Source organism: Zingiber officinale, chromosome 9A (assembly GCF_018446385.1).
Source record: "Zingiber officinale cultivar Zhangliang chromosome 9A, Zo_v1.1, whole genome shotgun sequence".
NCBI lineage: Eukaryota > Viridiplantae > Streptophyta > Magnoliopsida > Zingiberales > Zingiberaceae > Zingiber > Zingiber officinale.
In genome coordinates, this window is record NC_056002.1 from 65,985,678 (window position 1) to 66,000,725 (window position 15,048).

Consider the following 15,048-nt stretch of genomic DNA (forward strand, 5'->3'; position numbering starts at 1 on the left):
TTGAACTCTGATTTGAGCCCAATTTCGGTCCAAATAGATCCAAATCCAAGATCCTTTGATGCCTACAAAATAAAAATCAAATATTAGCATCAAATAACACCAAAAATAATATAATTTGCAATTAAGTCCAAAAATACACACTATGCACAAAATGAGACGTAACCATGATTTAAACTATGAAATCAACATCAAACCATGCATATATGAATCAAAATAATGCAGTAAAATCATGGTTATCAAACATCTTTTGCTACCATCACTTAAAGTTGATATAAGAGAATTTCTCCATCTTTTACTAGAATGGTGATGGGGCTAGATTGTCTTGACTCAAGTTTGGGTCTTAGATTTGCTTTATGGGTCGATGACGACTAACTAATTGCAAAATTTGTCAAATAGAGTAATGCCTCTCTAATGGTTGGTTGATTCAAGGACTGAGAGAAAGCTCATCTACAATGAGGAGGTGATCTCGTAAAGAACTCCCAAGAATCATATTCTTGAGGATCATGCTCGTCATTAAGATGAGCAAATGATCTTGGGTGCCATGATCCATAAAAGATCGATCCTCATCAAGAGACAAGGATGGAATTAATTGAATAGAGGTGAGAAGAAGATGCAGTCATCCTTCTATTGGGTTGGCGGAATAACAATTATCTTCCAAGATGCAATCGGCTCCTCCCATAGTAGTTCATCCCTTGGAACACACTATGGTAGTTAAAAAGAGAGGAGAAGAGAGAACTCAAGAAAGAAAGAATGCTTGAGATCTAGAATGGGAGATCTCAATAATGTATTAACATTATTGTATTTATCATATTAATTTATTTGTAAGAGATTTCTCCACCTTTAATGAGGTATGGGGTTCGAATCTTGACAAAGTCAAGGTAACTACCTCCCTTAGCAAGTCACTATTCCAAAGGCTATAGTAGCTGCCCGTGATTTACCTCCTCCGTGTTGGCTTTGGGACGGGTTGGCGGGGGCCCTGGGGGCGAGTGTATTCGTCTTTTTTTTGCCACAAAGAACGAGAAAAATATTATTATATTTATGATATTTATCGTCACTTGCACTAATGGTTAGTAGTCACCCGTTATTTACGTCCACCGTGTTGGCCTAGGGGCGAGTTGACGGGGGCGCTGGAGGCGAGCGAATCACTTTTTTTTTTTTTGCCACATGAGAATAAGGAAATATAAAGGTTCTTGAGAGTGATCCATTTGATGGATCATAGGCCATGGAGTAAAAGCTTGGAAATTGTCGAACTACGTAAAATCATGTAAACACTCGCGTTTGTCTTTTTGTTTGTGTTCTTGTTATTTTTGTTGCATACTTTATTTTTGTGGAATGCTAACATTGTAGGAAGTAGTACTCACCCCTCTACCATATTAATCACATCGACACTTGATGATTTTTCGAAGGTGATGATAGCCATGCTAAAAGAAGACTAAAGAATTGAAGGCTAACGTTCCCAATGATATTCTAAGCGATTCTAAGCCCCTCTATAATCTTGATTTAAGCTTTTTATTGTGTTCCATTATAAATCTCCCAAGAGTTTATCAGAGGTTTCTCCATCTTTCTCTAAAGGAGAAAGGATAGTGTCGGTTTAGGGATGATCCACTTGAAAGGATGATAGGTTGCCAAACCATGCTACATCTTAGGGCATTTATTTATATTCTTCTCTTTATTATTTTCATTGCTTTTGATTAAATAATCAAACTAAGATCTTGAGTAAGCATTGTGAAATCTTAAAGATAAGTGATGTTCGTTATTCACCTCTCTAACTTAGCCACATGGTCTTAGTAAGATCTTCTCTTCCAGACGACGGTTGTTGATGCCTCAACATTGAAGATGTTACAATGTCGCGTCATGTTATGCTAACACTATAAGCCTTCAAGGTTGCTTCACTTCTATCATATAATAGAAATTTTTTCTTATAAAATCCTTGTTGTCTTTCTATTGTGGTATTCAAAGCCATCGCAATAGGATAAAAGTGAAAGAGAGTTTAAATGAAACTTAGGTCATTTAGATAATTAAATTTTATTTTCTTATTTGTTTAAGTGTAGAACCAAACACTTTATTTCTTTCTTTTTGAGATTGTGCACTCTCTTTAGGGTTAAATTTAATGGGACACCATTTTTCGAAAATTAATTAATATAACGTTTCAATATATTTTTTGTTTAGAAAATATTCTTATTCTAGTGATGTTATATAGGTATGACATAGTTATTATAATGTGTTAAAATAAATCAACTCAATATTTTTTAATTCAACTTATCAAAAAAAAAAAAAATACTGTACATAGGATGCAGGCCAATATAGAAAGATCTAATTTTCAAATGATTATAATTTTTTGATTCAGATATTAAATCGAAACTCTATTTGCTCTCACACGTAGCTCTTTCATACATTTATATTTGTTACTGAGTAAAACTCACAATCATCAAATTTCAGTCCAAAAATATCTTATCTTTGAGGACCTGAACATAATTTTTACTATTTTTAATAATTTTTTTATGGTATTTATAATATTTTTTGACAGTTTTACATATTATATTATGAGTCAAGATCTATCAATATAAATATCTATTTAGTTGTTTGGATAATTCTTCTTTTTATTGAATAAATTTTTTTTTTTTATAAAATCTAAAGAATGACTTTTACCTTTTTCTCAAATTCTCTTGATCGTTAATATAATCATTATTCTATCCTACGTTAATATAGAACATTTTTATATCAAAATATTCTTTATTATTTATATCAATATTACTTAAACTCATTTTTTATTTATTCAATAACCACTTCAAAACTATTATAACAACTTATTATATAACTGTTATAATATTGTAATAACTAAATCATAACCTCTACTAAATGTTGAAGTAATTTTAACCAAGGTAAACGATTTTAATTAATTTTGAATAATTTTAATAAAGTTAGTAAACATTACTTTAATATAATAATATTTTTATATAATAATTTTGATTAATTTAAATTAGTTTATTTTCATCTATTTTAATAGTTATTATTTAAGTTAAATTGATATATTTTAATAAATTATAGTTGCTATAATAATATTAATTAAAATAAAAATATTTTTAAAATAAAAAATACCATAAAGTGCTGTTTTAATTTTTAATTTTAATTTTAAAAGGAGGAGCATTTTAAGGGCGCCTGCCTGCAAATATCCGAGTCACGCAAAAGATGGGTTCACTATCCTTTTAGATTCACTTGCTCCCGCCGTCGCCGCCACAGCCGCAGCCGCTGTCGCCACCACAGCCGCCGTCGCCATCGCTTCCGTTGGTAGTCGTCTTCATCCCTTATTAAAATGTCTACCTCTGCCTCAAATCGATCCCTCGCTCAAGTGTTTTGTTTTTGACATTCGATAATCCATCTATGAGAAACCAAAACTAGAGGCAAAGAGAAGACTTTTTTTTTAATCTAGTTGACTTCTTCATGGCTAAATTGACTGTTGAACAACTAGTTTGAACATGTAGCAAATAGTGCCTTTGTTCTTTTATTATCTGTTCCTCAATGTGAAGCTTCCTCTTGAATGGAAACTTTTAGACAAATCCCAGAGATCTATAATCAACATAAGTAAAAAAAAAAAAGCAATAATCTGCTTACAATTATATATAACAAACTGCCTTTAATTGCTTGTGGTGGTAATTATATCATGTTAATTATTAGGTTAAGAATATTTTCAAATAATTTATTTTTTCTTACCAAATTTTACCTTCTTGTCTAGATTCTTGCATGACACAATTAAGTTGTCGAGGATTACATCATCTATATGACTAATCTCTTTTATTTCAGGTGAAAGAAGCATATTCTAGCACCTCATATCAGAGCAGGGTGGAAACAAGAACAGCATTAGGCAAAATAGAAGAGAATGATTGCTTCCTCATCTGGTTTTAATTTGATTCTTTCCAGCACGTTGATCTCATCTATATGGAGGTCAAGTAGTCGTTGTTGCAGAGCTCTACATTCTCAAATGACTCTTGCTAACTCACTGAATGTGGGCTCTAACCACAAGTGCCATCACAGTCCTACAGAGCAACGACATTGGGTTTTGCAAAAGAAAACCTACATTGCACAGTCGACATTAGTGAAGGCATCTACCGTTGAAAGTGTCTGTTTAACTAATGGGTAATGCTTTTCTCCCTATTTGGTTGTATTTTCTTGATCTTGTGTTAGCAGGTGGTTTTGAATTTATTTATTTATTTTTTGGTTAGCCCTTATAGGATAATAAATGTGGTTGAACTCATCCATGAAGATCTAGAAGCTTCTCCTTAAGAAGAGAAGAACCATAGAAATAGATCTAGGATGGCATATAATAAATGTCACCTTAGCTAGTTCAACTCGTAGTAAGGTGTCATGATTATATCGCCTTTCAAGTATTATGAGCACCTACTTCGAATATGTGATGCCAAAAGAGATGTTTGATGGCTCCACTTGGGATATAATATTACATGTATCATCCACGGTCAACTTGCCAAGTTAGAAGTTAATTTACTATGGGCATTGTTGGATGCTGAGTGGTTTCTCAACACTAACTAGTTAATGTGGTTGTCATCAGTTATCTATACGGAATCAACAATGGTTTATCTGATCTTTTTCAGGAAATCAGACATCTCATGAAGATTTAAGTTTAAAAAAACCTTAGAGAATTAAAAATTAATTAGAAATGTGTTAGATCTCACCAGAAAATGAACAACATTAATTGACTGTTAGTCAAATTAAGAATGCAAATGGATGATATTATTTGAAATTTGGTAAACCCAATTAATATAGTACTTTTAACTAATTTCAACTTGAATCCTAGAAAACTCACATGGAAGAAAGAAAGAGAAATTTGGTATCTCACTTGAATCTCTTATGTTATCAAAGCTTGACATATATTGCTCACTTGAACAACTCATATAACCAAAGTTTTGAGACTTATTGCAAATTCAAGCATCACTTGTCAATCTTATGGCAACTTGCCAAACATGCCTCATCCATCTCTCTCAATCACTATGGATTTGGTGGGGTAAGTTTGTTGTTGACTAAAGTGAATACATTAATCTCTCTTGATTGTAGTAGCCTACAACTTTTCACTAAATAGAACTTGCTTCAAATGTAACTATCAAGTAAGTAATAAGAAAATTTTATCAAAATAATTTAATAATGTAGTGCAATTTGTTATTCTTTTTTTTTTTAATAAATTTGATATTAGATTCATTATGTTCTTATTTTTATTATTTACAAATGCTATATTAAGGAATATGATCTATTACTTATTTATATGTAATAGATATATCATGGTTTGTGATATCGAGTGCGGAATTTACTATTTCACATGTTGGTCGGTACTAGATGGAGCCATGAGGCAGCAACGATCTTGTGATGGCCACATGGAGACCTCTGCAAGGTCACGAGGCCACTGCGACCTCATGGCAACAGGACGAAGACCTTTGAGAGGTCGTGAGGCCGCTATGACCTTGCAGTAGCCACACAAAGGTCTCCACATAGTACCACTTGTTATTTTGCTTATTTTATTTTTCTTTTTTTTTCCTCTTTCATTTTCTTATTTTTTTACAATTAATTCCTTTCTTTTCAATAATGTATTTCCCTCTTTCATCTATTTTTCCCCTTCCTTTTAAGGATGAAAATAGAGACAAATTATTAAGAAAAGTATCTACAACAACAACAACCAAGCCTTTTCCCACTAGGTGGGGTCGGCTGTATGAATCCTTTTACGCCATTGAGCTCTATCTCCTATTATATCATCATCTATATTTAAATAAATTTTATCTTGTTTTATTATTGCTAACCAAGTCTTTTTTGGTCTTCCTCTTCCTCGTTTTATATGCATGTTTATCATAGTTTCACATCGCTTAACTGGAGCATTTATTGGTCGTCTAAGTACATGTCCATACCATCTTAAACGTGTCTCTCTGAGTTTTTCCTCAATAGATGCAACTCCTACTTTCTCTCTAATGCTCTCATTTCTTATTTTGTCCATCCTCGTATGTCCACACATCCACCTTAACATCCTCATCTCTGCAACTCTCATCTTCTGCTCATCTTCTAACATTCAACTCCATATAATATAGCATGTTTAACTACGGTTTTATAGAACTTACCTTTAAGTTTTAGAGGTATCGTATAATCACAAAGAACTATTAACGCCTTACTCCATTTCAACTATTCTGTTTATATCTTATGTAAAACATCTTTATCAACCCCTTTATCCTTTTACAAAAATAATTCTAGATATTTTAAGGTCACTTACGAGTAACTTGTCTATCTTAACGATTGCCTTGTTACGCCTACCATTGCTAAACTTAAATTTCATAAATTGTCATTACGAGACTTAAAACCTCTTACTTTCAAGGTTTTCCCTCAAGATTCGAGCTTAACATTTATTCATTCACATGTCACATCGACTAAAATGGTAACATTTGCAAATAATATTCACTATGTCTTGGATGTGTCTAATGAGTTCATCCATTACTAGTGTAAAATGATAAGGATTTAGAGTTGATCCATGATGTAACTCTATAAAATATTTCGATTAATTTTTTTGAAATCTTCACTCTTGTTATTACATTCTCATACATATCTTTAATCATTTCAATATACACTACGCTAACATCTTGTATTTTTAGATTTCTCCACATTATTTCCTTTGGAACTCTGTCATAAGGTCAACTAATCTATCGTCGACCTTTCAAGTTGGAGTCCATTGATTTTCAGTTACCTTGGTCTTCTTCCTTATTTTACTTTTTCGCAAAATTTTATGGTATGACTCATTAACTTAATGCCCTTATAGTTCATAATTTTGTAGGTCTCCTTTACTTTCATAGAAGAACTAAAGTACTTACGGTCTAACCGTCTACCGATCAGACATTTTCTTCGTTTCAATATCATGTTAAATAATTTTGTAAGTCATTCAATACCTTGTTTCCTAAGTACTTCGTATTCATCGGAATATCAGTTCAACGGCTTTTCCATCACAAGTTTAAAGCTTGTTTTATCAAGTTTGAATTCTACGATAAAAATTAAAATTTCGATGCTCATTTGACCTAATTAAATTACCTAAGTTAAGTTGGTCTCCTAAACCTTCATTCAAAAGTTGATGAAAATACCTCTTCCACCGCTCTTTTATTTCTCCATCGCTTACTAATACCCTATTACATTCATCTTTAATACATTTTATTTGGCTAAGATTTCTTGTTTTTCTTTCTCTCACTTTAGCTATTCTATAGATGCCTTTTTCCCCTTCTTTTGTATCCAATTTTTTATATAACCGTTCAAAAGTTTCATTTTTTGCTTCACTCACTACTTTCTTAGCTTCTTTCTTGACTATTGTATATTTTTTTAAATTTTCCTCGTTCTTACAAATATATAATTCCTTATAAGCTATTCGTTTTTCCTTCACTTTCTCTTGTACTTTCTCATTCCACCACCAAGATTCTTTACTTAGCGGTGCATGCCCCTTTGACTCACCGAGGACACTCTTAGCTACTATTTTCAACTTTGATACCATCTTATCCCATGTTATATTAGAGTCATCGTATATTTCACCTAATGTTTGTACTTCTACCTTCTCTTTAAATATATGTTGCTTCCCATCCTTTAACTTCCACCACTTAATTCTTGGAATTGTATATATTTTCTTTCTATTGATACTATGTTTGAGGCGTATATCCAACACTACTACCCTATGTTGGGTAGTTAAGCTTTCTCCAGGATGACTTTGCAATCTACAAATCTTTCTATCCTTCTTCCTAACCATAAGAAAGTTAATTTGCGATTTATTATTCCCACTTTTGAATGTGACTAAGTGTTCTTCTCTTTTCTTAAAAAACGTATTAGCTAATATAAGGTCATATGCTATCGCAAAATCTAATATAGTTTTCCCTTCCTCATTCCGTACTCTCTCATATTCCTCATTTTTCACTCCGACATGCCCATTTAGATCATCTCCTATTAAAATCCTTTCATTTGGTGGAATATTTTGTAATATTTCATCTAAGTCCTCCCAAAACCTTAATTTGGTAGCTTCATCTAATCCTACTTGTGGTGCATATACGCTAATTATGTTCATAGTTTCTTTCCCCACTATTATCTTAAGGGTTATAATTCTATCCCCTTTTCTAACTACTCTTACAACTTCATCCTTTAACAAACTATCTACAATAATACCCACTCCATTTCTTGTTTTAATCTTTCCAGTGTACCATAACTTAAAACCCGAGTTCTCTATCATCTTTGCCTTCTCACCTGTCCATTTTGTCTATTGTACACATAAAATATTAATTTTTCTCCTAATCATCATATCTACTACCTCCATTGATTTACCAGTGAGAGTTCCTATGTTCCATGTTCCAAATCTTAGATTATTAGTTTTCCTATCATATTTGTTCTTATCTAACCTATGGTGTGAGAACTCTTGCCTATTTAACACTACACCCAAGTTCTCATGGAGATGTAGCGGTCCTTGCTGAGACGTTACAGTCGGACCCTGTAACGTGAACTCTTGCATATTTATCACTACACCCGAGTTCTAGAGATGTAGCGGTCCTTGCCGAGACGTTACAGTCGAACCCTGCAACGCGTTCCTTCCGGGGAACAACCTAGCATTAGCACAATAGTTTAATGGATTCATTCATGAAATATTTGCCATAGTTTGACGCTGGCTGGCAACCTAACGCAACCCTCCTCCTTTATCCGGGCTTGGGACCGGCCATGACCGGTCATCATGGGCGGAGTTTAAATATTTTGTGCTAATTATCTATGACAATTAAATATTAATAAAATATTTTTTATATTTTAAGAAGTATTGAAACAATTTCGGTATGGCACAATACAATACCAAAATTGTATTCTTCTGATCATAAATAGAAACTCCAACATAGCTTGAAATTTTAAACCTTGAGATATATCATGTAAAGTGTAATATGATTCTATTAGATAATGATATGATATTATTAGTATGATATTATTGATATTAGTTTAAATATTTTGTGCAATGATATGATACTGTTAATCTATTTTTATTATTGAGATTATGTATTATTAATAAATAATGATACATGCATCCTTAAAATATTAGAACATCTTTTGTAATACCATATATAAAATAAATAAACTTTATCTCTTTTTGTCTTTTTGTTGCTGTTAACCATTGCTTGGATTTTTTTTGATCTGACTCCAAGACTAATACTGATTTTGACAAGTCTTTAGTCTTTAGTCTTTAGTTGAATTTGGAATGTCTCAACTACTAATCGTCCTGCCATGTTTGTTCTCCATATGAAAAAAATTGTATTGGCCATTGATATGGGTTATGGCGAGTGGGTTTAGGAGATGACGTGGAGGTCAAAGTAAGATGAGGTGGTGGTCAAAGTAGAGATAAAGTGGTATTCGTTATTTGGTTCTGTTGATCACTTAGCCTCGGAATCCTTAAATCTCATCCGCGTAGTTCCAAAGCAGAACGCTCGTATAGGGCCGACCAGTTACAAGCCTAGTAAGATATAAGAACTCTAAGGCCTTATGATGAAAATAAGAAATAGGGCGCTGGGTCAATTAATGGTCGGTCGTACTTAGAAGAATTCGGTCGGATGAAAGGTCGCTTAGGCTCTATGTATTTAAGCCTTATATAAAGCTCTTAACATATGATCAGGCGAGCAAAGGCCGATCGAATGTAAGACTTTCTATGGGCGCTCGATCGGGCAAAGCTCGGGCGGGCCTAAAGGTAATTAACCCTATAAAACTCTTAATATACGATCGGTCGGGCAAAAGCCGATCTAACATAAGGTTCTCTATCTATGAATACCTAGCCGGGCAAGACCCGAGCGGATCTAGAGATATTTAGCCTTATATATATAGCTCTCGATACGCGTTCGGCTGGTCATAAGCTTCTCTGTGAACACCCGGTCGGGCAAGGCTTGGGCGGACCCAGAGATACTTAACATTATATTTATAGTTCTCGATACGCGTTCGGCTGGGTAAAGGCGAAACAGACATAAGGTTCTCTAAACACTCGGCCTGGCAAGGCTTGGGCAGACCCAGAGGTACTTAACCTTATATATATATCTCTCGATACGCGTTCGATAGTGTAATGGTTGAACGGATATAAGGTTCTCTGTGAACACCTGGTCAGGCAAGGCTTGGACGGACTTAATAACATTTTGTCTCATAAAATTCTTTATACATACACTATCATTCGGATGAGGATAGATTGAACATATGGCTCTCTGTATATGCCTGGCCTATTAAAGGTTGGACGGGTTTAAATTATCTGAAGGTATAGTACTCCTAAAATATAGTTCTAACATACATGCTTTATGACTCCTCAAGTAAACTTATGATATAATAAGGGTATTATATTAGTTTCTGAACAAGTTTTTGCAGTATTTAATGTATGGTTGAGCAGATTAATACAATAACAAGTAAGATAGCCGGCCTGGTGGAGTGGCTAAGATGTGTTGGCAAACAGCAGACAACATTTTGACAGTCTGTCATAATTGTCGGGGAATATTCCCTTGAAATCTCCTTTGAAAACTAATTGGTTTCCCATTAATGAGTTAGTTATAATTCTCCTTCAACAACTTCAGTAATGATACAGAGCATAAACGACAAAAGAGGTATATTTATGGGTAGAAAAAAGATTTCTCAAAACTATCATGAAACGCTCAGGTTGTACTTTCTTCTATCACCTAACAAACTCTAACAAACCGGGAACCACCTCACGATTGCGGAGGTTATGTGAGGTGGTATAAAAAGGAGAATTCTCTCCGCTGGCAAGGTACGCAAACATTTACATATGAAGTCTTATTTTCTTGCACTTTTGTTACTGTTCTTCTTCCACTTTTCAAGAGAGGAGACTGACTTAAGCGTCGGAGAGCCTAGCTAGGGATTCCATCTCGGTCTTAGGTCACTAATGCTTTGTTGGCTCGTCTGATTGTGCGCAGGATCGTTGAGGAGTTCATTCAGATCTCGAGAAGCTCATTATTCTTCAACCAACCACCTATCAGAGCCAGCGCACCATCTCGTAGCCTTCAGACAGGATCAAGTTTGGCGTCGTCTGTGGGAATCTTCGCCTGAATCTGAAGCTTTGCGATGGAGGCTGGAAAACTCAATACCGTCACCTTAACGCAGGAAGATCTGGAGTTGTTCATCAACGCTAGAGCGCAGAGGAGGTTTGGATATAGTGGAACCATTTCCTATGGCACCTGCTCAGAGGAGGTTTTTATTGGTAGCTATGAATTATTTTTCAAAATGAGTGGAAGTTGAACCATTGGCCAGAATTACTGAACAAGCATTTATCAAATTCTTTTGGTAACATATTATTTGCAGATTTGATATCCCACATAAGCTGGTTTATGATAATAGAAGGCAATTCCAAGATAGAAAAATTCAAGAATGGTGTTTGGAATATGGTATTACCCAAACCTTCACCTCTGTGGCTTATCCACAAAGTAATGGGCAAGCTAAGGTAACAAACAGAGAAATTATCAGAGGGCTCAAAACTATATTAGATCATGTTAGGAGAAGTTGGGTGGACAAATTACCTAGTGTTATGGGCATATTGCACAACTCCTCGAGAATCGACAGGTATAACTCCTTTTCATTTGGTTTATGGCGGTGAGGCCATAATCCCGATTGAAATTGACGTGGAATCCGATCAAAGACGCTTATATGATGAAAATAATGTTGATTGGCGTCTTATGGAACTCGACTTGATAGAAGAAGTACGGGACAAGGCAGCAGCTTGGCTTATACTATATCGTTAAAGAATGAGGTAAATTATAACAAAAGGGTTATTCCTATATTCTTTCAGGTGGGCGATCTAGTCTAGAAACACATCAAGCCGGTCAGATATGTTAATAAGTTGGAGCCACAATGGGGAGGACCCTATAGGATGGTACAAAAGCTCATCTCTGGTTATTACTATTTAGAAGATGCTGAAGGCCAGAGATTAGATGAACCTTGGAGTGTCAATCATCTACAACCTTATAGAGCTTGGCAAGTATGCCTATAACTTACTTTGTATTTTGCTTAATATATTTAATGAAAAGTATAGGCGAAATTATAACAGTTGATCAGTTGCGATAAACAAACGACCGGAGACTTTAAACCTCACAGTTAATTGGTTGTGCCAAACAGACAGTCAGAGACTTTAAATCTCACAGTCGATCGGTCGCTTCAAACAGATGGCTGGAGACTTTCAACCCTACATCGATCAGTCATGATAAACAGACGATCAGAGACTTTAAACCTTACAGTCGAGCGGTCGCATTAAACAGACGGCTGGAGATTTTAAACCTTAAAGTCGATCGATTGCGTTAAACAGACGATGGGAGACTTTACATTAAACAGACGGCTGGAGATTTTAAACCTTACAGTCGATCGATTGCATTAAATAGATGATGGGAGACTTTAAACCATACAGTTGATCGATTACGTTAAACAGACGACCGGAGACTTTCAACCTTACAGTCGATCGGTGGTGTCAAACAGACGACCGGAGACTTTAAACATTACAGTTGATCGGTCGTGTTAAATAGACGGTCGGAGACTTTAAATCTTATAATCGATCGGTCACGTCAAATAGATGGCCGGAGACTTTAAACCTTACAATCAATTGATCGTATTAAACAGATGGCTGGAGACTTTAAACCTTACAGTCAATCGGTTGCGTTAAATAGACAGTCGGAAACTTTAAACCTTCTAGTCGGTCGCATTAAGCAGACGACCAAAGACTTTAAACCTTATAGTCAATGGTCATGTTAAACAGATGATCGGAGATTTTAAACCTTTGAGTCGATCGGTCGCAATAAATAGACGATCGGAGACTTTAAACCCCATAGTCTATCAGTCGCTATAAACAGATGACCGGAGACTTTAAACTCTACATAGTTAAGCTCGACTTTAAATTTCATAAAGTCGAACTATGACTTTAAATCATATTCATTCCAAATATCATTAAAGATATAAATATCCGGTCGGTTTACTTCGCTCGACATCATAGATCCGACAGGTTTATTATTCAGTCCGGGAATTCATCATGAAATATTTACAAATATCTTATCTATTTATTTCGTTCGGCATCAGAGAGCCGACCGATTTATTATTCAGTCCGAGAATTCATCATGAAATGTTTACAAATATTCGGTTTATTTATTTCGTTCGGAATCACAGATCTGACCGGCTTATTATTCAGTTCAGGAATTCATTATGGAGATTGTTTATATATATATATATATATACGGCCTGTTTATTTCACTCAGTGTCGCTGGGTGTAGTAGTTCGCTCATAATATTATCCAATTCGGGAATTCATTATAGAAATTGTATACGTATATTCGGACGGGTTATTTCGCTTGGCGTTATATTCTCACCCAGCTTATTATTTCCTCCAAAAGTTCATCAGGAAGCTCACTCATATATATGTTCGGACGTTTGTTTTGCTTAGCGTTATATTCTCGCCTAGCTTATTATTTTGTCCGGAAGTTCATCAAGAAGCTCACTCATATATATATATATATATATATATATATATATATATTTGGACGGGTTATTTCACTCGACATTATATTCTCGCCCAGCTTATTATCTCGTCTGAAAATTCATCAAGAAGCTCACTCATATATATGTTCGGACGGATTATTTTCCTCAGCGTTATATTCTCGCCCAGCTTATTATTTCGTTCGAAAGTTCATCAAGAAGCTTACTCGTATATATATATATATATATATATATATATATAAGGGGAATTTCTTGGGGCGCGCAACATGAACATATCAAGGAGCTCATTGTCTCCGTAAAGGTGCTGATGACTCTAGAGCGGCGTTAAGTCACGTAAAGCAACAAATACCATGTAACATTGCTTTGGATGTTTTTTGGACATGCTATTTCTATAAGATAACACAAGTTATAAGATAACACAAGAATGGAGCACATGGATATATGTTTAATCAAATTTACTTAAGATATCTTTTGGAAGTTCTCTATTAAGCCGACGACGATCTATGAAATTCGAAGGGGGTTCGACAGATAGATAACCACCCTCCCGTAATTGCTGAATGACTCCTCCAACTGCATGGCTAAGAGTCTTCGCAATACGGGTGACAAGTGTTTCGCCAAATGCAAGAGAGTCGAGATAAGTTCTTGGTTTGGCTTCACCTCGCTCGTCTTCCCCTGCCTTATAGGACTATAGTTCAGATCGAGCAGCCTCTCGCTCGGCTTGGAGAGTAGCCCGTTCGATTTTGATCTGGTTTAGCTCAGATAGTAATGAGGCTATTTGTGCATCTTGGGCTCTCAACTCATCCTGATTAGTAAATAACAAAAAATCCTAAGAGGCTAACTCTTAGCTTAGCTCAGGAGATCTGGAGGTATGTGAAAATTTTAGTTCTTCTAGTAAGGTAGTCTTGAGAGTTAAATATGAGAGGGCTTCCTCTTTTAGGGTCCTCTCCACTTGAAGCTTAGACTCATTATTTTGTAATTGAAGCTCTAAATTTTTCATGTTCGTCTCTTGTGACTATAGCAATTGGTGACATTTTTACAGAGTTTTCTCCATGCTAGTGATAAGCTCAGTTTGTGGCTTTATTTTTCCTTGTAATTGGATCGTTTTATCACTGGGAATAGTAGGGGCAACCTGCAACTCTTCTACTCTATCTTTTAAAACTTTGTTAGCCCTTTCCAGGTCCATAGCTAGTTGGCCCAAATGTAGGCTTGAAGCATAGAACTGGATATACTTCGCAGCAATAAGCTAATAAAATTTAATCAAAAACTTGCATAGCGTTACAGTTGTGTTCATCAGCACATTCGGAAATTATATTCCTTTGTATTTGTCTTTGTGCTTGTAATCATGATTCAGCCAATGAACCTTTCAGCTTAGGTATCCCATAAGGTGGAAAGGAGGTAAAATCTAGTCCTTGTTGGGATGGTAACCCATGGGATTGCTTAAAGAGACATGAAGAGCTAATTGAGGTTGTAGACCCGGGAGGAGAAGAAGGGGAAAGCTCGAGCGATTGTGATGGAGTGAGAGATGGTTGGGCGGATGACGTTAGCG

The 15,048-nt window shown here is 35.1% G+C and overlaps 1 protein-coding gene across 1 annotated transcript in view; it reads left to right on the top strand.

The window, feature by feature from the left end:
- Positions 1-3,161: 3,161 nt before the first annotated feature.
- Positions 3,162-15,048, top strand: part of LOC122020956 (RNA pseudouridine synthase 6, chloroplastic-like) — a 56,934-nt gene continuing 45,047 nt past the window's right edge. Inside the window, exons 1-2 of the mRNA XM_042579016.1 lie at positions 3,162-3,288; positions 3,802-4,134. Coding sequence (XP_042434950.1) covers positions 3,878-4,134 — 257 coding nt within the window. The 5' untranslated portion in view covers positions 3,162-3,288; positions 3,802-3,877. The remainder of the gene's footprint in view (positions 3,289-3,801; positions 4,135-15,048) is intronic.